The 22,877-nt window shown below is 47.6% G+C and overlaps 1 protein-coding gene across 1 annotated transcript; it reads right to left on the bottom strand.

Moving 5' to 3' along the window:
- Positions 1 to 3,673: 3,673 nt before the first annotated feature.
- On the bottom strand, positions 3,674 to 21,908 carry KLHL35 (kelch like family member 35). The gene is made up of 7 exons (XM_084845387.1): positions 21,793 to 21,908; positions 16,842 to 17,735; positions 13,029 to 13,213; positions 12,442 to 12,560; positions 9,416 to 9,604; positions 7,712 to 7,900; positions 3,674 to 5,195 (listed from the first exon to the last, which is right to left on the bottom strand). Exons 1-7 carry the CDS (start codon positions 21,906 to 21,908, stop codon positions 5,007 to 5,009), a joined length of 1,881 nt encoding a protein of 626 aa, XP_084701513.1. The 3' UTR covers positions 3,674 to 5,006.
- Between the last annotated feature and the right edge of the window lie 969 nt (positions 21,909 to 22,877).

Genomic DNA, 22,877 nt, shown 5'->3' with positions numbered 1-22,877 from the left:
GGAGGGTGGCTAGGTGTCCTACATTACAGAGGACAGTCCTCTGTTTTGTAGAGTTGGAAGAGGACAGTCCTCACTTTGAAGGTGTCCTGCATTTGATGGGCTGCCCAGTCCATGTCTGGTATAATGTAAGAGAACCATAAGAAGGGAGGGCATCAGGGGCCTTGAAGCTGCTTGTTGACACTTAGCACCTGGACAGCAGATAGGAGTGAATGCTCCTTCCTTGTTCTCCTCGACCTCTCAGCAGCTTTTGATACCGTTGACCATGGTATCCTCCTGGACCACCTGGAGGGGTTGGGCATTGGAGACACCGTATTGCGGTGGTTCCGATCCTTCCTCTCTGGCAGATACCAGTGGGTAGCACTGGGAGAGGAGGTTTCTCTAAACCTTTAAAACCCTCTACTGTTCTGGCCCAGCCTATCTCAAGGAGCGCCTCCACCAACACCAGACAGGCTGCTCAACAAGATCAGCCTTGGATGGCCTTCTCTCTGTCCCATCAGCCAGGACAGCTAGGCTGGTGAGGACAAGTGAGAGGGCCTTCTCTGTGGTGGCCCCCACTCTGTGGAGCTCCCTCCCTAGGGAACTCCGCCATGCCCCCTCTTTAATGAGCTTCTGCCACACATTGCAAACATGGTTGTTCAGGCAGGCATTTGGGGTGGGTTAGGGTATTTTTAGAAATACAATGTTTTAATGTGTAATTTAACTGTTTTAAACTGTACTGTTGTACATCGCCCAGAGTGGCCGGGTGACTGGTCAGATGGCAATTAAGAAATTTAATAAATAAAATTAAAATAAATAAATGAAATGTATTTCCATTTAAACTGTAATTATTATTTCTAAATTTGCACTTCAACATAAAAATGTGCACATGCCAATGTAGTGCAAATCGGTGCCCCCTTCTGCCCTCCTTTTTGGCAGTGCACAAGAGTCCACCCTCATATCCATCCACCACCTTCCCACTGATCAAGCCACGTGTCATTCAGGTTACGGCTGGATGTGCCTGATCCCGGAAGCTAAGCAGGGCCAGCCCTGGTTAGTACTTGGATGGGAGACCGCCTGGGAATCAGGCTTCCTGCACTGAGAGGGGGTTGGACTCGATGGTCTTGTAGGCCCCTTCCAACCCCATGATTCTATGATGTCTGCTGTGCCTCTTTGATTCAGGACAGACATAGGGCTTTTCTACACAAGGCATTTATCGTGCACTCATCATTCCCTACTCACAGCACCCCAGAGCCACACTGCACTGAAGCGCCCCCTGCAGGCAGCTTTTGCAACTGAAAAACCACCATTCTGTAGGTTGGCATCTGGACCATCAGCCAGCCACTGAATCTGTGTGCAACTCCTTCAGTCTCCTCCCTCTGGATATTGGAGACCGGACTGGCCAGGAGCAGAAGAATCTGCGGACCAATGGTTTATTTATTTATTTCACTTCTGTATGTCCCAGTAGTTGAAGCTCTCCTGTGGATTGGCGTTGTGACCATCATCCCGGCCTTGTGTCTATCTGTGGCACGATCTGCCTTTAGAGAGAATGGCCTGGGGGCAAAAGGGGCAAAGGGTGTTTCATCAGGGGGAGATTGATTTGATTTGATTTGATTTGATTTGTACCCTTCCTTCCTACCAAAAAATGGCACTCAAGGCAGCTTACAGGAAGACGTAAAATGGATCAAAACCATGAAATACATTGAAATACAATAAGAACATAACAATTACAGAATAAAAATAAATAAAAACAGCACCCAAACCAATGGACCCATTTACAGGCCAGAGGCCTTCTTGAATATGTCCCTGGTGGTTCCACATAGACCCATGGTCCGGTTGGGAGCCCACCAGGAAAAGAGCCTTCAGTGTGGTGGCCCCCTTCCTGTGGAACTCTCTGCCTTTGGAGGTCAGGCAGGCATCAACGTTGTGTTCCTTCTGGCACCTTCTGAAGAGATTGTTATTTCAAGAGGCCTTCCTTGTGAGACCAGCCGCAGATTATTAAATTTGGCCTTCTTGGAACTTGTCTTTTAAAAAATGTTTTAACTGTTTTAACATGGTGCTTTATTCTTTTATCTTTGCTGTTCACTGCTCCGAAATCTTTTGCTGTGGAGCAGTATATAAATATTGTAAATAAATAAATAAATAAAGCAGTCTTCGCCTGCAGGCAGAAGGTCACCAGAGAGGGAGCAAACCCAGCCTCCCTCAGCAGGGAGTTCCACGGCCTGGGAGCAGCCACTGAAAAGGCTGTTCTGTGTTTATCCTATATGTATGCTTTCTGAAAGAAGATGAATGGTATATTTGGGATGTTGTTGTTGTTATTATTATGAATTTCTTAGTAGCCTCTCTCTTAAAAAAGACCCAAGGTGACTTACAACAAAATCCTATCTGAATCATATTTTCTCTGAGGTCAGTCCTATAGGTTTTGATAGGGACCTATACTTGAGGCATTGCAGCCTTTATCGTAAGGTTGCAGTTGTATGATTCAGCTGTAATTTGCCTTTCCTGTAAGTTGCCACAGGGGTCCAGCAATGAGGAGACATACCTGGGGGGGGGCTCTTGTCCTCCCCAGTGCCACCTATGTGGAAACCTGGACTATGTCATGACCTGCCAGGGCCTCTGGTGGCCACATGAATTGCCGAAAAAGAGGAAATGCATCAACCATAAAAGAGGATAGCAATTTGCATAAAATCTGCTTGTGCCAATTGATATGTATAGATGCAAATTCAGGAATTATTATTATAACTTAAATAGAAATACAGTGTATCTCACCGTAGAGACCAGGTGACCTGCATACCTGCCTGTTCCATCTGCTGTCCAGGAGCTAACTCTGATGGGCAGCAGCACTTCTGGTTCTCTATCTTTAAACTGGAATTGAAGAAGGCGACCCTTGAAACAGAGAACATCTTCAAACAGAGGACAGCCCTCCATAAAAGAGGACACATGGCCACCCTGCGAGGGGCCAGAGGAGACGGCCTCCGCCAACATGTCCTTCATGGTATTGTACCTTTGCATGGATTTTAAGTGTAAACCATTTTCAAGTAACCCCTGTGGTTATGCAGAAAGGAAAAACTGTAGCTCAGTGGTAAAGCACACACTTTACATGCAGAAGGTCCCGGGTTCAGATCCTAACATGAAACACAAAACAAACAAAAAGGACATCACCCAGAGGAGCTTACAGTCAACATTTCAATATGAGGAGAGGGGACACCAATGGTAGAAAAGGGAAGGGCTGGGAGCAGAATGGTGGAGCCCCTGCTTTTGGCCCCAGGTTCAATCCACAGCACCTCCAGGTAGGGCTGGGAAGGATCTGCCTGCCTGCTGCCAGACAATGTAGACCAAGGTGGGCAACCTGTGCCTCCAGAAATTTTGGATGACAAACCCAATAATCCCTGACCACTGGCCTTGCTGGCTAGGGCTCATGGGAGTTGTAGTCTAAAACATCTGGAGGGCACAGGTTGCCTACCCCTGATGTAGACAATACCAAAGTAGATGGGCCAATTGACTTGGTATAATGCAGCTTCCTATGTTCCACTTTGGGAGCTAATCTTGGCTGAAAGAATGAATGCATGCCAACCTCCCTGCTCAGCATGGCCAGCCATACTGGGAGGCTGTGTTGATTTTGGGGTCCTGATTTACTTCGGTCTCAATTAAATCAGATTCATATCTGCCAAAGTGAGACAAAGTCACAAATGGATCAGTTTAACAGTTTATTGATTACACACAGATTACACACAGATGATAAACGGAGGCAGAAAGAATATGCAAAGAAAGCTCACATCCCTTCAGTTGACAAAGCACACCTTCGCCACAGCTGAATGTACTCTGGGGTCCCCACAGCGTGCGAGACATTCCCCTAGGCAAGTGTGCTCCAGGCTGGTAGCGTATGTATTCCCCCTTGGAGCGAGACCAAAGAGCAAGACCAGCCTGCTGGATTTTATAGGTGTCTCTCCCTAGTTCAGGAGCTGACAAGCGAGCACACACACCTCAGCCCCTTCAGGAGAAGGGGGGCTTTCCTTCCCAAGGTGAAGCTGTAAATTACCGGCCTGTGCGGGAGGCCTCCCGAATTAACTGTACAGCTGCCAGTTAGGCCAAACGTATCTCCATGCATTCAAACAGCATATAAGACACTGTCAGTTCACACCCGACTCCTTGCCAGTTCTTCCGGTGTCAAACTCGCTACAGAGGCAGAGTGAGATGGCCACCTTGGGTGGCAGAATATAGGTGTTGTCTTGAGTTAGGATGTATGGGAAATTTGTTTCAGTTTGTTGTTGACTAGAATTTACCCAGTTTGCATCTCCCAGAACTACGAGCGGACTTGAACGCAAGCTGCGGTTACATTTCTGAGTTTGCAATGTGATTCACGGAACAAACAAAAAATTGTTCGAAACAATACGTACATTTGAAAAAGGTGCACAAAAACATTTTAATCCATGGGAGAACAGCACATATGTTTAAAAAATGTGCACAAGTGATGCATACATTTGAAAAAATATCCATGAAAACACACAAAAGTTTTTGTGCAAAAAGAAAAAACAAAGCTCAGACACGAGTCGGAATGAGCTTTGAGGTGGAATTCAGACGAGCTTGAGTTTTCCTGATTTGCACATCCTTACTACTGAGCGCAGTAAACTCACACATACTATTTTTTACCGGGGGGGGGGGCAGGCAGGAAGGGGTTGCCATGTTTGCTTGCTGCCACAGACACCAGAGTGTCCCAAAGCCATGTGTAGACCTGGCCCTGAGACTCACACTGTCCCCTCAAAAGAAAGGTGGGGATACATGCTGATGGCATGGATTTCATTTCCATTACAGCTGTACCTGGCAAAAAAGAAAGATCTGGCACCCACCGCAGTCATCTGATAAGACATTACATCAGGTCACACTGGGCACAGTGACAGCCAGAAGATGGAGGAAGGGAATACTAATGGCAGTTCCATTAAGAAGGCATCTTTTGGCACCCAGTATTGGCGGCTTTTCAAAAGGGCATCAGGACTGTGGAGGAGGGGAGGAAAGGGGGGTCAGCCACCAGGTCATCTGCTCGTGCGCCGTAGGACGGTCACGCAACCGTGGTAACTGGTGCAGCGCTGCAGAGAGGGCTGAGGTTCCACGCTGCCGGTCATTGTGTCAAAAGTGAATACTTTGTCAGAGCCTTCCCCATTTTCATCTCTGCCCCCCAGGATGTAGATCTTGCCCTCGCACACAGTGACTCCGCAGCTCTCCTGAAGGAAGAGAAAGAAGGCAGAACAATCAAGGACCCAGGCCCAAAGCTAGCCACACATTTTGTGGTGTGGTGGGACACTAAAGCGACACTGAAAAGCGGTGGAAATTAACGTGAAGCACCAGAATCATAAATAGTCTAATACAGGGGTTGGGAACCTTTTTAGGCTGTGGGCATATATGGCGATTTGAGGAACTGTCCTGGGCAATACCACAAAATGGCTGCCATGGGAGGCATACAGTGGTGGCTGGTGAAGCACCTTGGAGATCTCCTTTAGAGTGCTGACTGGTTCTGACTGAAACCCGGAGCACATTCGCTGCCTCACTGACAACAGAGCCACCGGCCTCCACTGGAGGTGTGTCAAAGGACAAGTAGCCCATAAGACTGAGTCCAATGTTGGGGCATCTGAGCCCCAACAGGCTCAACAACTCCTTTGACCCCAACAGCTTTCAGCCCAACAGAAACCTATTTTCCAGCAATTTTACAGTTGCCAGTAAGAAAAAGTGTAGGAGACCTTGGTGAGTACCAAGAAAGGTGTCTGAGGCCACATTTATTTTGTGTGTGTGCTTGTTTGTTTATTTATTTCTATACCACCCAATAGCTGATGCCACGTCGGCTTTCCCTGGTCTAAGATGTTCACACTTAAGTTATTTAAGATGCAATCTTATACCCATGTTCCTGGAGGTAAGTTCTTTGAACTCAGAAAGACTTACTTCTGAGTAGACATGCATAGGATTGTCCCAGCATCCCCCAGTATGGCTGGCTGGGGATGCTGGGAGTTGTAGGACTTCCTTCTGTCTAAACATGCATAGGATTTTGCCCTAAATTGAATGGCACACTCTCCCTCCATAAGAGAGGACGGACAGCCGCTGTATCGGCACATTCAACTCAAACTGCACATTTAAATGAGTTTGAAACTGCCTTCACAGTCATGCGCCTCCCACTCCAAAGGACCACGGGGCTTGTAGTTTTGTAAGAGCACAGAGGATTCTTTTTTTTAAGATTCTTTGGCTTTCTACACAACTACCCAGTTGCCAGGGTCCCTTGGTTGGAAGCCACAATAGGAAAAAAACCACCCTCTTTGAAACTGACATGTATCATCTATATTTCTACAGATTTAGAGAAGAGACATTAATTAAAACAGGAGTTGTAACACCAACTCTGATGCAGGACTAGCATTGGTCAGGCTGTTGGGTGGCCAGTTTCGCACGCGCATGCGCATGCACACGCATGCGCACGCACGCAACCCTTGGGCTCCTTTGTCTTGGAAAGTGTGCGTGGAGATTGTGCAGACAACACAAGGAGAGCCAGCGTGGTGTAGTGGCAAGAGTGTTGGACTGGGAGCTGGGAGATCCGGGTTCTAGTCCCCACTCGGCCATGGAAGCTCACTGGGTGACATTGGGCCAGTCACAGACTCTCAGCCCAACCCACCTCACAGGGTTGTTGTTGTGAGGATAAAATGGAGAGGAGGGGGATAATGTAAGCTGCCTTGGGCTCCTTGCAAGAGGAAAAAAGGCGGGATATAAATGCAATAAATAAATAAATAAACAAAGAGGCAGGAGGAGCAGAAGAGACGGCAGACTGTTATCAGCCGCATTTCCATAAAAGCAGCACGCCAGAACTGCTGAGACTTCTGGCTCATCAGTAAAGCGCCGGATGGCTCCTGCTTGCCTCCTCCTGCAAGCCAAAACGGCTGAAGTGACCAGGAACATACCAGCCATAGAAAGCTTGGCATTGCATCCAAACCCTGACTCCTGGCTTGTCTCTCCTCGAGCAAGATGGAGTTATAAGCCAGGGTTTCTAGCTGGCTTCCAGATCCTGTCTTGGCAGAGGAATTACAAGCCAGGAGTCGGGGGTTCTACAGAAGTCGGCTCTCTCGATTCCCTCCAAGATTTCTGCATTTCAGCAGCCTGATTTCGGTGGAGGAAATCAGTTTATTCTTGCTACTGTTAAAACAATCGGGATTCAATCTGCTAGGAACCACCCAGAGATCTACCAGTGGGTCCTGGTCTGCCTACTGCCCAGTGGATGCTGGGGGCTCCGATGTCCGTGGGGCGGTGGATCCGCTCCGGGTTTCAGCCAGAACCAGTCAGAACTCTAAAGGAGCTATCCAGGGTGCAAAGCACCCTGGATAGCTCCTTTAGAGTTCCGACTGGTTCTGGCTGAAACCCGGAGCGGATCCACCGCCCCACAGATACTGGAGCCACCAGCCCTCACTGATCTTTTCTACTGGCACGGTAGACTCAACATCCTCCTACTGCCATTTCTTTAAGTTTGGCTGTGTTGATTGGCTGGCTATGCACAGCGCTGATTGGCTGTTAGCTGTTAGTCCCTCCTTCCTCCATCTCCAGAGCAGTTTAAGAACACTTTGCGAAGCACCTCGGAGAGCTCCTTTAGAGTTCTGACTGCTTCTGACTGAAACCCGGAGCAGATTCACCACGCCACTGACATCGGAGTAACCAGCCTCCATTGCTTCTGCTCTGCCCTGCCCTAAAGGCCCCAGGAGATTCTCCTTACTAGAGGCCCAGGCAGAGATGCCACTTCGCTCCAAGTGTCGTTCTGGGGATCGTAGCTGAAGATGTTACTCAGGAGCCCTCCGACAACATAAATCAAGTTGTCCAAAGTGACGGCATTGATGCATCGCTGGCTGAAAGGGGCAGGAGACAGGAGGCCCCACTTATTTTCCTCAGGGTCGTAGCACTGCACCTGGGGGAGCAAACAACCAGTCAACAACCGAGTCTCATCTCCAACCTTGAAGGCCCCTTCCTGAAGGCGGCCAGAACAACTGGCGATTATCAATCTTCTTCTTACTGTCCAGGAGAAGAAGCACATTTCTCAGCTCCCATGAATCAGTCTTCCCCAACCTGGTGGCCTCCAGATGTTTTGGCCTCCCTCTCCCATGTGAAGCGTGCCACAGTTTCTGCCTCTTGGAACACATGTGCGAGAGTGTTCCAGAGAGTGGGGGCCACAACTGAGAAGGCCCAACTGACGTCAACATTCTGTTGGTCGTGGAATGACCACTAAGGCCTCCTCGGATGATCTCAGGTGGACAGGTTAGTGAATCAATGGCGCCTTCCCCAACCTGGTGTCCTCCAGATGTTTTGGACTTCAACTCCCACCAGCCTCAGCCAGCATGGCCAATAATGAGGGATAATAGAAGAGGGAGTCCAAAACATCTGGAGAACACACGGCTGGAGCAGACTGATTCATGCTCGCCATTGTCTGAATTCAATTTGAAAGGCATGTAAAAAGCAAAGTTTGTGTGGGAGTTGAAAAATGTGTTTCTTCTCCTGGAGAGTAAGAAGATTGGTAATTACAATGCTGGCTGAGGATTGTAGGAGCTGTAGTCCAACAGATCTGGATGGTCACATGGGCATTCCAGGAAGTGGTGCTGAGATGAAACGCTGTCTCCAAAGGTAGCTGTGCGTGCTATGAGTGCAGGTGCACACCACGTTTCAGGGAAGCAGAGGCCAGGAGGGGAGTGGTGCAGTCAGGGTGGTCGATGAGCTGGCAACCAGCAGATCTGAGCTTCTGTAGAAGGTCGTATATACAAAATGGGAACTTGTATTAATGGAGAACTTTTGCCCATTGGACAGAGGAATTCAGAACCTGGACAGCAAATCACCATTTCTGTTGGGGTCCGTTCGACAGCCATTACTAAAGGTGAGATGTACTGAATTTCTATTTCAGTTATAATCATTATTTCAAAATTTGCAGCTACATATAAACCAGCACATGCAAATTTTATGCAAATCAATGTCCTCTTTTGTCCTTGTTTTGGGTGATGCATTTCCACTTTTCTGGCAACTCATAAGTGGCTGACCCATATAGAAATCAACGCTCCTGATGTGAACAGAATTGTGCCCATCACCTATTTGCCACTGAGAAGGAAGAGCTGATCACCTGCAAAACCAGGAGGGGAGGAAAGTGATAAACCATACAGTTCCACAGAGAGAACGTTAGGCCTGGTCACCAGAATTGAGCAAAATCCTAATATTGGACCTTCCAAAATATCACTACCCAAACCCAGCAGTTGTCACGGAAGTCAGAATTTGGACTTTGTTCCTTGCAGAATGCAGCTTGAGATTCAAAAGAGGCCAAATTTTGCAACTAGGGCCAAATTCAAAAGGTTACTGTTTAATTCCAGAGACACTTCAGTGCTTCTCCCCTTTTCCTTACTGCTGCAAATTGCCTTGGTTTTCTCCAGATGCGTTCCAGTACCTTTGCTGTGTTGGCCCCATCATCCATCGCACCCCCAACCACATAGAGCTTGTTGAGGCAGGAGACAAGGGCTGCCGAGCTCACTGCTTCTGGCAAAGGCGCGACGGCCGTCCAGCTGTTGGAGAAGGAATCGTAGCACTCCACACTGGCCAGGCGGTGAAAGCCGTCGTACCCCCCCACCGCATAGATCTGTCGACGAGAAGCAGCGGAATTAGATGTGTGGGTATCCAATCTTAAAAAAGGTGTCCCCAACCAGTCGTGTCCGACTCTAAGGTGTGGTGCTCATCCCCGTTTCTAAGCCGAAGAGCCAGCGCTGTCCGGAGACGCTTCCGTGGTCATGTGGCCGGCATGACTGAACACTGAGGTGCACGGAACGCTGTTACCTTTCCCGCCAAGGTGGTACCTATTTATCTACTTGCAATTTCTTGCTTTCAAACTGCTAAGTTGGCAGGAGCTGGGTCTGAAGACGGGAGCTCACTCTGTCATGTGGCACTCGGGTCTTGAACTGCTGTCCTGCTGACCTTCTGGTCTGCAGTTCAGCGTCTTAACCAGGCAAAGGGACATGCATGTAAGGAGGGTGGAGTAATGTGATGTAGTGGTTAGAGCAGCCTTCCCCAACCTGGACCCCTCAAGATGCGTTGGGCTACAACTCCTACTACCTCCAGCCAGCATGGCTGATGGAAGGAAGTCCCACTGAGTTCAGTGAGGCTTACTCTCAAGTAACTAGCCATAACAGCCTTCCCCAGCCTGGTGCCATGCTGACTAGGGGTGATGGGACACATCTGGAAGGCATTCGCTTGGGGAAGACAGGGTGAGAGAGTCAAGTTAGGAGTGGAAAGATCAGAATTCAAGTTCCTGCTTAGTCATGAAGCCCACTGGGTGTCTTTGAGCCAGTCTCTCTCTCTCTCTCCCGCTCACCCTCCCCCTCTAAACTACCTCAAAGGGTTGAGGTGAAGGTTAAGGAGGCTAAACCACATCCATATACACTGCCCGGCGCCCCAAGGAGGGTGGCTACGATGCAACACTGAAATTGGTGCTTATTTAGCAAGCTGGTGAGTTGCCCTTCAAGAACCGGACATGGAACAACTGATTGGTTCAAAATTGGGAAAGGAGTACGACAAGGCTGCATATTGTCACCCTGCTTATTTAACTTATATGCAGAGTACATCATGAGAAACGCCGGTTGGATGAATCACAGGTCGGAATTAAGATTGCCGGGAGAATTATCAACAACCTCAGATACGCAGATGATGCCACCCTAATGGCAGAAAGCAAAGAGGATCTAAAGAGCCTCTTGTTGAGGGTGAAAGTGGAGAGTGCAAAAGCTGGTTTGAAACTCAACATTAAAAAAACTAAGATCATGGCATCTGGCCCCATCACTTCCTGGCATATGGAAGGGGAAGAAATGGAAGCAGTGACAGATTTTATTTTTTTGGGCTCCAAGATCATCGCAGATGGTGACTGTAGCCATGAAATTAAAAGACGCTTGCTCCTTGGGAGGAAAGCTATGGCACACCTAGACAGCACAGTAAGAAGCAGAGACATCACCTAGCCGACAAAGGTCCGTCTAATCAAAGATATGGTTTTCTCAGTAGCAACGTATGGCTGTGAGAGCTGGACTATAAGGAAGGCTGAGCGCCAAAGAACTGATGCTTTTGAACTGTGGTGCTGGAGAAGACTCTTACGAGTCCCCTGGACTGCAAGGAGGTCCAGTCAGTCCATCCTAAAGGAAATCAACCCTGAGTGCTCATTGGAAGGACAGAGACTGAAGCTGAAGCTCAAATATTTTGGCCACCTAATGCGAAGAGAAAACTCCCTGGAAAAGACCCTGATGCTGGGAAGGATTGAAGGCAAAAGGAGAAGGGGACGGCAGAGGATGAGATGGCTAGATAGCATCACTGATGCAATGAATATGGACTTGAGCACGCTCCGGGAGAGAGCGCAGGACAGGAAGGCCTGGCGTGCTGTGGTCCATGGGGTCACGAAGAGTTGGACACGACTGAACGACTGAACAACAACGAGTTGCCCTTCAGTGAACGCCCGTGTCAGTCACGTATATTTTACACAAAGAGGACAGGGTGCCACCCTGGGGCCCTCTAAAATAGTAACAGTTACAACAGTGCTACTATTATTGCTGCAACTGTTGTTGTTGTTGTTGTTGTTATAGCAGCAGCCATGGAGCCACAGTAAAAAGAAATTTGGATTGGCATACAGGAGAGGGGAGACTCAAGCCTTTCCTCCATGTTGCAGCCCCAATCCAGGCGGTCCTCAGCAGTGGCTATTAGCCACGGAGGGGAAAATCATATGGGCACTAAACTGTTCTCTGTATGTTTTCTCCTCCATGGCTATAACACTACACACACACACACACTTCCATTGTTACATAGGAAGCTGCCCTATATTGCCTTATACTTGGTCCATCTAGCCCAGTACTGGTGACACTGACTAAGAGCAGCTGTCCGGGTTTCAGGCAGGAGTTTTTTCCATTCCTCCCTGGAGATGCCGGGGATCGAACATGGGACCTTCGGCATGCAAAGCAGGGACTCTGCCACTGAGCTACGGCTCTTCCCCAAAGTTTGCCTCATCAGAGAACTGCAGCGTAACATGTAGTATGGCCCTGGGGCCACCTCATCAGCTGCCCCTGACATGGGTGGGGAAGCACATCATGCTGCAATCTTGACACATCATGGGGTGAACAGTGCTAGGAAGGGGGAAAACCCAGTATGTGTGGCCTGTAACCCAGAGCTCTGTCCCCAGGGAGGTAGAAATGGCTAAAAATAATGAAAATAACACTGTAATAGCTCATCCTTCCGCAACCCCAGTGTCCTCCAGATGTGTTGGACTACAACTCCAATCATCCAAAGCAATTTCTGGCCAAGAATGTCATCCAACTCACCCAGCGTGCACCAGGTTGGAGAAAACTGTAACAGTTCACCTAAGACTGCCAAGTGTCATGCAGGCTCTGAGCTCTGGCCACTGTGAGCGACCCCTTGGCGCTCTGGCTTTTGGGAAGTAAAGAGAAGTACCTTTCCATGGAGGCTGGCCATCTTGTGTCTCCACCGGCCTTTCTGCAAGCCGGCAACCTTGATCCAGACGTTCAGCTGGGAGCTCATCAGCCAAACATCTCTGCTGTTGATGTGGCCCCCTTCGAAAGCAAACACAGAGCGGCCACGTGATACAGGAGCTTTGGGGACTGAATGCCACGGGAAGCAGGTGTTACATTAAATACTGACCAGGGGGAGGGGGAATTCTACGCTAAAAGCAGTCATTTAGTAGAGGACTATGTTGGTAACAACAGCAGCAAATTGGCAAAAAGCAGGCCAGGCATATGAATACACACATCTGCCTCAGTCACCAGTTCATCTAGTGCACCACTGTTTATTCCAGGGGTGTGGAACCTCAGGCCCACAGGCCAAATGACCAAATCTGGCTCTCCGAAGTTCCTCAGATGGGCCTGCCCCCTTTCCCTCAACTTTGAAGGTTCAATGCTTTCCTGTCTTTTGTGCAGTTTTCCCCCCACATTCTAAAAGGCTGAAATGCCTCTCCTAGGGCTGAGTGACGGGCAGGAAGAGCTTGAAGCTAAAATACACGGGTATTTTTGCCCGTCTCTCACCTGAGATGTATACATCATTCTTCAGGGTACAGGCTGCAAACTCTGATTTGGTATATCCAGGCACGCTTGAGAGTGGCTTCCACTGCTTCCTCTCGGGATGGAACATATCCACGAAAGGGAGTTTCAAAAGTCCTTTCTTATCACAGCCTCCAATCACAACAATCATCTCTGCTAATTCCATGAATCTGGAGTATGAAAAGAAATGGATTAAGTCTCGGGGTGCAATAAGATGTAATGGCAACACAACCTGACCCAGGATGTGACAAACTCCTATAAAGCAGGGGCTGATCCAGCACTTAAGACCCACACTAGGGCCCTTTAGCACCGCCAAGACTCTCAACAGGAAGCAATTAAATGGGCAGAAACTCAAAGCAGGAAGCTACTAATTCAAGGTCTAGCAGCCATGAAAAACATTAAGACTGCTTTGAGAGAACACACTGGAAAGGCTGGCATTGCAGGCAGAAATGGTGTATGCATGAGTGTGAGAGTGAGTGCGTGCGTGAGAGCGAGGGAGAAAATCTAGGTCTTGATAATAGACATGGGGAAAACGCAGAACACACTGAGCTGCTTCGCACGATCACTGCTTATTTCATAGGCACCAGGTTTGCACAATCATTGCAGCCTAGCGTTGCCTATTTAAGCCATGGTGAGTTGCGGCACATTCAAGCCCCAGCCACAGCTTGTTGTGTTTGTTTGTTTGTTTATTCATTTCATTTCTATACCGCCCAATAGCCGAAGCTCTCTGGGCGGTTCACAAAAATTAAAACCAAACAACACACAATAAAACAATTTAAAATATATAGAACATTAAAACCACAATATAACAATACAACCACAATAAAACCTAGCAGCAGTGCAGGAGTTTAAAATACAGATTTAAAACAGCAAAGATAAAAATTTAGAAAGCTAAAATGCTAAAATGCGTGGGAAAATAAAAAGGTCTTCACCTGGCGCCGAAAGGAATACAATGTAGGTGCCAGGTGAACCTCATTCCAGACCGGGGTGCCATAACAGAAAAAGCCCTCCTCCTAGTAGCCACCTGCCTCACTTCCTTTGGCAGGGGCTCACGGAGGAGGGCTGCTGAGGATGATCTTAAGGTCCGGGCAGGCACATATGGGAGGAGGCGATCCTTCAGGTAACCTGGCCCCAAGCCGTTAAGGGCTTTGAATGTTAACACCAGCACTTTGAATCGGGCCCGGAAATGGACTGGCAGCCAGTGCAGCTGGAAAAGAACTGGCGTAATATGAGCTCGCAAGCCAGTCCCTGTTAACAATCTTGCTGCCCTATTTTGGACCAGCTGAAGTTTCCGGACCGTTTTCAAAGGCAGCCCCACGTATAATGCATTGCAGTAATCCAGACGAGAAGTTATCAGAGCATGGATAACTGTAGCTAGGCTATCTCTGTCCAGATAAGGGCGTAGTTGGTATACCAGCCTAAGCTGATAAAAAGTGCTCCGTGCCACTGAGTTCACCTGTGCCTCAAGTGACAGTTCTGGATCCAAGAGCACCCCCAAACTACGAACCTGATCCTTTAGGGGGAGTGCAACCCCCTCCAGAACAGGTTGAATATCACCTAGCCGGGCAGACGAACCACCCACTAACAGTACCTCCATCTTGTCTGGATTGAGTTTCAGTTTATTGGCCCTCACCCAGTCCATTACCGTGCCCAGGCACTGATTCAGAACAGTCACTGCCTCACCTGGTTTTGATGTAAAAGAGAGGTAGAGCTGGGTGTCATCTGCATATTGATGGCACCTCAGCCCACACCTCCGGATAACCTCCCCCAGCGGTTTCATGTAGATGTTAAACAGCATGGGGGATAAAATAGAGCCCTGTGGAACCCCATGGCACAATTGCCATGGCACAGAGCAATAATCCCCCAGCACCACCTTCTGGAATCGGCCATCCAAGTAGGAGCGGAACCACTGTAGTGCAGTGCCTCCAACTCCCAACCCAGACAACCTATCCAGAAGGATAACATGGTCGATGGTATCGAAAGCTGCTGAGAGGTCCAGGAGAATCAACAGGGTCGCACTCCCCTTGTCCCTCTCCCGGCAGAGGTCATCCCACAGGGCGACCAAGGCAATTTCCGTTCCAAAACCAGGCCTGAAGCCCGATTGAAATGGATCTAGATAATCCGTTTCATTCAAGAGTGCCTGGAGCTGTCCTACAACCACCCGCTCAAGCACCTTGCCCAGGAAGGGGACGTTGGCCACTGGCCTATAATTGTTAACATCCTCTGGGTCCAGGTTAGGCTTTTTCAGGAGTGGTCTAATTACTGCCTCTTTGTCTGAACGTGGGCAGCATGGCTTGTTGGAGGGGGAAACAGCCCTCCAATAACCTATGGCCTGTTGCAGGGTTCTTGGAGGGTTGTTTCCCCCTCCAACAAGCCATGTTGCCTGGGTTCGGATGGCATGGCAAACCATGGCAACCCCCGCTGGGGGTTGAATATTCAAAATGACCACTGGCATGTGCCACAACCCACCGTGGCTTAAATAAGCCATGCTGGGCTGCACTGATTGTGCGAACCAGCCCACCAGAATGTAATGGTAACCCTAGGGTATAACCATTCAGTTATAGAAGAGTGCAGCACTTTGAACTGGACTTGTTCAGTGAGGTATTTTTCTCTTTCGAGGGTTTCTGGGTGTCCCCCACGCTCACAGTTGTTGCCGTGGTGATCAGGTCTAGATCAGGGGAGAAATGAATCCTAAACCCTGAACAGCTTGGCTCGAATAAACAAAATATCCATAAAAGATCAAGGGCATGACCATTTTGGTATTGTTGAGTGGACACATTCTCTCATGTGTTTGTGTGTTCCTGTTGTTGTTTTTAATTATTTCTGGGTTTGTTTCTTCTCCTTCCACATTGTACTTTTCTTTCAGGAGGAGAACATTTGTGTTTCTCTGGCATCATCAGGGAATGCATGGATGGAGAGTTCCTTTGGCCAGACTTCCTCAACCTGGCACTGCCCAGATGTGTTGGATGTGGACTACAACTCCCATCATCCCCAGTCAGGGATGGGGACAGCGACTACAGGAAGCATATCTTGCCACAGCTGCAAGAGGAGTAGTCATAATTGAGAACTGGGACTTTTGGAAATTTTAAGACAAATAATACTGTGTTGTTTTGTTATTTTCATTGGGTTACTCCCATTGTGTATGATTTCTGTATCAGGCCCTTCATCAAGCAGTTATATTGATGGATAATAGAAATGGGGTTATTCTGTTTTAACTGCCTCTGCCTCTGCTTCCATACTATTCCTTCTACTTTGAATCCTGAGGAAATAGAACAAAAATATGTAATTTCTGGCAATGATGTCATCAGTGATGTCATCATAATGATGAGGGAGGGAAAGAATCATGGCAATTAACAGCTAGCATGGAAGCAGCCCAGGGTTGTTAAGATAAAATAGCAATAAATGTGTCTAGTGCACTCTTGTAGATGCTAAATAAATGTTTATTCATTTTGAGCTCTGTTATCTCCAAGCAGGGCAAGGAAGAATCCTGCCTGAAAACCTGGAGAGCCGCTGCTTCCAGTCAGTGTTGACAATACTGGGCTAGATGGACCAAAGGCCTGACTCCGTATAAGGCAGCTTCCTACATTCCTACGTTTAACCACCTTGAGTACCTGGTATAGAAAGGCAGAATAGAAATGGTTCTAATTAATTAACTAGACCTGGGGAGGGCAGAAAGTAGATCCCCAGATGTTTTGGATGTCATCTCCCAGCATGCCTGACCATTTGGGGAGCTGAGGTTCAAAACATCTGGAAATCTGCCTTCTGCCCACCCCTGAATTAAGCACTCAGCATTTTTACCTTCTAGGTCTACAGCGTGGAGAGCTGACCTCTGCGCCTAGGATGTAATACTTCCGGGCTTCTTGCAGCAAAGGGATGCAGTCTTTGGATTCCTGGATGAGCTCATGCATCTCCACTTTCTCCAGGAAGTACACGGGGTCCAGTAGAGGGAGCCGCACATGTGCCAGGAGATCCTTCAGGGCCCCTTTCCTGGCAGCCTCGTTGTGGCGCACCCACCGCATCACCGCCTCAAAGACCACTTCCTCTTTGGAGACCACCAGCCACTCACTCGCGAGGCAGACCCCCAGCTCCTTCGCATCCAGCTCCAGGAACTCCACATGGTGAGACACCTCCACAAAACCATCCAGCATAAACCTCTTGCTCTTCTCAGCAAGAGATGTGATGGAGAGAGAGTCGGCAAACCTCATGATGCCCAAACAGTTGCAAGGGTGGAGCTGTCCTTCCAAGAAGGCAGCACAAGCATCCTTGAGCTTGGGGATCTGAAGCAAAATGGATAACTCCAACAGTCCTTCCACATTGTCTTCCTGGATGGTGACACGCCCCCCATACATATAGTCCAGGACAAGACTCATACTGCGCGCAGAGATCTTTTGTAGGCTGATGGTGCCTTGGCCACCTTCCTTCAGCCCTCCAGCAAACATAGCCCGAAAGTAAGCACTATTGGCTGACAAGGCAGCACGGTGGCAAGGAAACTCCTGCCCATCCATTGCAAGCACCACATCGGTGAAGATGCTGTCCTGCCGATAGGCGTTGAGAGTCTGGAGGATTTGCTCAGCATGGCAAGACCTGCTGCAAAGTTTCACATGGAGCTTTCTGTCACTTTGGTCCAGCGATACATTTTTATCAGTGCTGTTTGCTCCATAACTGGAATCTTCTTTCATTAGCTGGTACATCCTGATTTAGAACATAAGAGCAACATGCATATGATTAAGCGGGTTGTAGTCCACAAAAGCTCACATCACAATAAATGTGTGTTTTTAAAGATGCCACAGGACTTTTTGTGGTTTATGCTGCAACAGACTAACACAGCCACCCATCTGGAAGTGGTTGGCTTTGAAGGCACCAGATTTAGCCATAAGGAGTGAGGAAAGCCATCAATCTCGCAAAGAAACTCACCTGGATAGAGACAGATATCTTATATATATTATTCGAAGTTGGGAGTTAGTTATCATCCGTTTTTGACTGCCTTCCCGTTGACCAATTCTCATGAAACACACTTAATAGGAAAGCTCTTGACACGCAGATTCCATGCATAACAACAGTTTGTTTGGTTTTTTGTTTATTTATTTATTTGATTTCTATACCGCCCAATAGCCGAAGCTCTCAGTTTTCACTATAATTCAAAGTTGGGAATTTATTTATGTCCACAAAGCTTTTTTAAAAAGAATTAGGCTATCTTCTATAAAAAAGTTCTATAAAGTTTTATTTTTAATAACAAAAATATCAAGTATAATTAAACAAACATAAGTAATTGCAAGTCGGAGCAAAATGAAATATGAACACGCACAAAAATTATCTGTACACTTTTATAAACACAGGTGCAGGCCAAAGTACAATGAAATGCCAGTAACATACAGCCTGTAAACAAATAATGGAGGGATTACGAAACACCTACAGTTAAAAGTAACCCAGTCAAAGTTTAGTTTAAACCAAGAACATTGTATTTAAGGAAGTTATGTAAATATCAAAGATGCAACACTTTGAATGTTTCAGTAAGTGCAGTTAAGTTAAATCTTTTGTTAGATTTGGTTTTTCTCCGCAAACTGTGTTCGCGGGGAACCTACTAGTTATCTTTCTAGCCAAATGCAAATAGTGGAAACTCATCCTCAAAGGACTGGAGGTGAAAAGTCCAAGTTACATTCTGCATGGTCTACGCTGAGAGTTTGTGCTAAATTCTCTCCAAGGCCCTGTAATCAGCATCCTTTGTAGCAAACAGAGAAAGATCAAGAATGAAATCTCAGACCAGGAACCCCATGTAAAGAAAGAACTTTCCAAACAGCCCAGCACCTGGAAGAAGTTCTCCAAAACAAGGCAGGTAATCTATTATACAGAGCTGGCTTCTCTAAAAGAAAAAGGTAGACATCAGACTTTCTAATCTACTCCACACCTCCATGGGCCACATCAGGAACACTCATGAAGTTGCCCAACTGTATCGTTAATCCACACCGTTAATCCACACACTGAGCCAGGCAGCAAAGTCTGTTCTTTCGCAGGGCTCATCCTTCTGCCCAGGGCCAGCTCCAGGTTTCTGAGGGCCCTTGGGCAAGACACCCTCCCTCAGGGAGTCCACCTTCTCACCACCTTTGCCGCCAGCTGCTTTTGCTCCTCCTCCTCCTTCTCCTCCTGGCTCCCGCTGGCTTGCTTGGCAGGCCAGGGAGCAAGCGGCCGGGGCATCTTCCAAACCCTCCACAGCCTCCTAAATTCCTCTGAAGTCTGAAGTACCACCTCTCTGAAAGGAGCCACTTGGCTGAGGGAATTTGCTCTACCCCCTGCTCCCCACCCTGCATTTCCAGTCACCATTCTTCTTTTCTTCTTCCCTCCCCTATCCTACCCTTTCATTCACTTCTTTATTCCACCCAGAGCATATCTTGGGGAATTCTGAAAGAGAATTTTCTTCAGTGGGCAAGAAAAGTTCTGAACTGTATTTGACTTTATACAAACAGACAAGAGGGTTTGTTTTTCTCCTTCTCCTCACTCAAGTCTTTGAGAAAAGGGGGTTCACATGGTTGCAGAGAAACAAATCTGGGGCTCTTTTGTCAGTTGCCATTACCCAGCAATAGGAAGGGCTGTAGCTCAGTGGCAGAGCACGTGCTTGGCATGCAGAAGGTCTCCCTTTCAATCCCCAGCATCTCCAGGTAGGGCTAGGAAAGAATCCTGCCTGAAACCCTGGAGAGCCGCTGCTGCCAGTCAGTGTCAACAGTACTGGGCTAGATGGACCCAGGATCTGACTCAGCATGAGGCAGCTTCCTATGTTCCTACGAACAGAAAGCTTTAATAAAAAAAATAGGAGTTAGGGTTTGTTTTTTAAGTGGAGGGGAGATAAATGCTGCTCATGTATGCCTACTCAGAAGCCCCATTATGTTTCATGAGGCTTACCCTCAGGAAAGTGTGCATAGGATTCCAGCACAAGTTACTCTTGCAGGAAGGTTTGCACCCTGATGTTCGGCATGTTTACTCAGAAATAGGTCCTGAGTTGTGAGCATGGTACTGCAGGCTTAATACTGTGCCTACCCAATTCCATCGAATGAACTGACTACCCTTTCAGCTCAGTCCTATGCATGTTTTGTCATTTGTGTTTTTTTCATTTTGCACGAACTCTAGCTTCAGTGGTGAGGAAAAGGCACTTAGCACATGCTCAGAGTTTCTCCGTAACCTAGCCCTAGTTTTGAAAACAGACTCATTGGATGAATCCGGGTGAAGTCTTGGCACAAATGAAGTTGTAGGGAGGAAGATACAATGAGAGCTTGTGCGTAACGAGGAGATAGAGAGGAGTTGCACAAAACAAGACAGCTGTTTTCATGAAGAGTTGCTGGAGGATGGTAGGATGAGGAGGGATGGTTGCGTGGAGGGGAAAAGAATTGGTAGGGGGAGAATGTAAGTGCTCAGTTGTGAAAGAAAAAACATTCTGCACATGCTCAGAGGCACTCTCTCTTTAAGAACATAAGAAGAGCCGTGCTGCATCAGACCAAGGTCCATCTAGTCCAGCATTCTGTTCACACAGTGGCCAACCAGATGCCCACTGGAAACCCACAAGCAGGACATGAGTGCAATAGCACCTTCCAACCCATGTTCCCCTGCGGCTAACATTGGTGAAATGTAAATACAATCTAGTCATTCTAAATTTGCGTGCATGTCTATCCTTCAAAAACTTTCCGGGTTTCTTGCCTGGGGGACACCTCTAATGACCTGTGCATTTTCATACAAATTTACCCAAAAATTATTTGGGGGGGGGTGAGGCCTACCATCTTCACAGCACTCCTCTGGATAGTGCACTGGTACACTACAAATATCCTCCTAACACTACAGGAAGCATCGTGTGGAGAATGTTGCATGGTGTGGAGAAGGTGGACAGGGAGACATTTCTCTCTTTCTCTCGTAATACTAGAATGTGTTTATCCCATGAAGCTGACCGGTGGGAGATCCAGGACAGATAAAAGGAAGGGCTTCTTCACACAGCGCAGAGTTAAACTATGGAATTCACTTCCAACCAATTTGGATGGCTTTAAAAGGGGATTGGACAAATTCCTGGAGGAGAAGGCTATCACTGGCTACTAGTCCTGATGGCTTTGTGCTACCTCCAGTACCAGAGGCAGTCAGCCTATGTACACCAGTTTCTGGGGAATATGGGCAGGAGGGTGCTGTTGCACTCCTGTCCTGCTTGTGGGTTTCTTGTGGGCGGCTGGTTGGCCGCTGTGTGAACAGAATGCTGGACTAGGTGGACCCTTCGTCTGATCCAGCCTCAGGGCGCTTCCTATTTTCTTATGAAGAAGAACTCTGCATGGACCCCTCCAGACAATCATAATGTTCTATTAGATTAGAGGAAGTGGACTGTGTCTGTGAAAGCATATGCCTGCCTTCCCCAACCTGGTGCCCTCCCCCTGATGTGTTAGACTGCAACTCCCATTGGCATGCTAGGGATGATGGGAGTTGCAGTCACGTAAGGGAAAAACTGGAGGCTACAATTTCAGGGTTCCAGGTAGTGAATACCCAGGCACACCTACTTTAAACAGCCCCAGTTTGGCCCGGACGTTGTAGGTGAGGTTCCTTTGGGGACTGAGACCAGAGTGTTCACATTCACTCAGATTTACTTAAATTCTACAACCAAGAACTAAAACAACAACATAAGCTTAAAGAATTTATTAAAGAAAGATAAAAAGTAAAGTTTTCACAAGCACACAAACCTTCCACACAGCAACAAAGCAAAGGTAAGACATACAAAGTGCTACTTTACCATGAAAGATAAAGGGACTCCACTCCAGACCCCGGTTTCATCCCAAGGCCTAAGCGATAGACCTTAGAGTAGCAGCTCAACCCAGAGTAAAGAAGGAAGACCCAGATCTCTTCCATGTATCAACTTAAATACCCCCACAAATTTGGTGTCCTCCCCTCTAACACATATTCCAAAACCTTTACAACTATCGGTCCACGTCATCCTATACGTCCCGTCTCATGACACATTTCCCAAATATTCCCTCCTACCTCTTGCTTACTACAAAACAGGTCTAAATTCTCCTTTTTTGTGGTCAACAGCTCCTTTTTCCTTCCCCTTATTTCCAGACAGGGAAATCCCAAACCACAACGTGTTCTTATCTGTGACCCCTTACTTCTTACCCAGCCTCCTTATATGGAAGACACAGTTGATAAAGTTGGAAGGTTATCAAGACATCTTATCAGCATCAGCATCTAACAAGCTTCTAATGCGATGGATGTTACTCCCCTACTTGCCCTGTTGCACGTTAGCTTTACCACCGCCGCCCTATATTGTACCCAAATGTAAACTGCAAGGGCCAAGAAAATCCTCACAGTCCAGCACATCTGGAAGGCACCAGGTTGGAGAAGAGCTGGATTATGCCATCACAGATTTCTCAGCCTTTAAGGTGCCACTGGACTCTTTGTTGTTTTTATAAGAACACAAGAAGAGCTCTGCTGGATCAGACCAAAGGGCCGTCAAGCCCAGCGTCTAGTTTCCAACAAGGGTCAGCCAGGTGCTTCTTGGACGCTCACTAGCAGCCGGGAAACAGCCCTCCCTGTTTGTTCTCAGCATCTAACACTAAAAGATACATTGCATCTGACTGCGGAGGTTCTATTTAGCCATCATGGCTGATAGCTATGGGGTGCTGGAGCACCGTGAATGTATTCAAATGGGTCTCAAATTACTGTGTACAATTGCCTTGTACACACGGCTGTATGAGCTTTTAAAAACAACAACCTGTATTCTGCACCAAGTTAAATTATTTCAACTGCATAAACCTACATAAACTGGCATTGTAACTTTCTTTGCATGATTTATTCTACCTCTATGAGCCCTGAGGAGAG

Source organism: Heloderma suspectum, chromosome 3 (genome assembly GCF_057233095.1).
Source record: "Heloderma suspectum isolate Gila_16-S chromosome 3, 16-S_ref, whole genome shotgun sequence".
Taxonomy (NCBI): Eukaryota; Metazoa; Chordata; class Lepidosauria; order Squamata; family Helodermatidae; genus Heloderma; species Heloderma suspectum.
The sequence above is the reverse complement of the archived record's forward strand: the minus strand, read 5'-3'. Positions and strand labels throughout refer to the sequence as shown.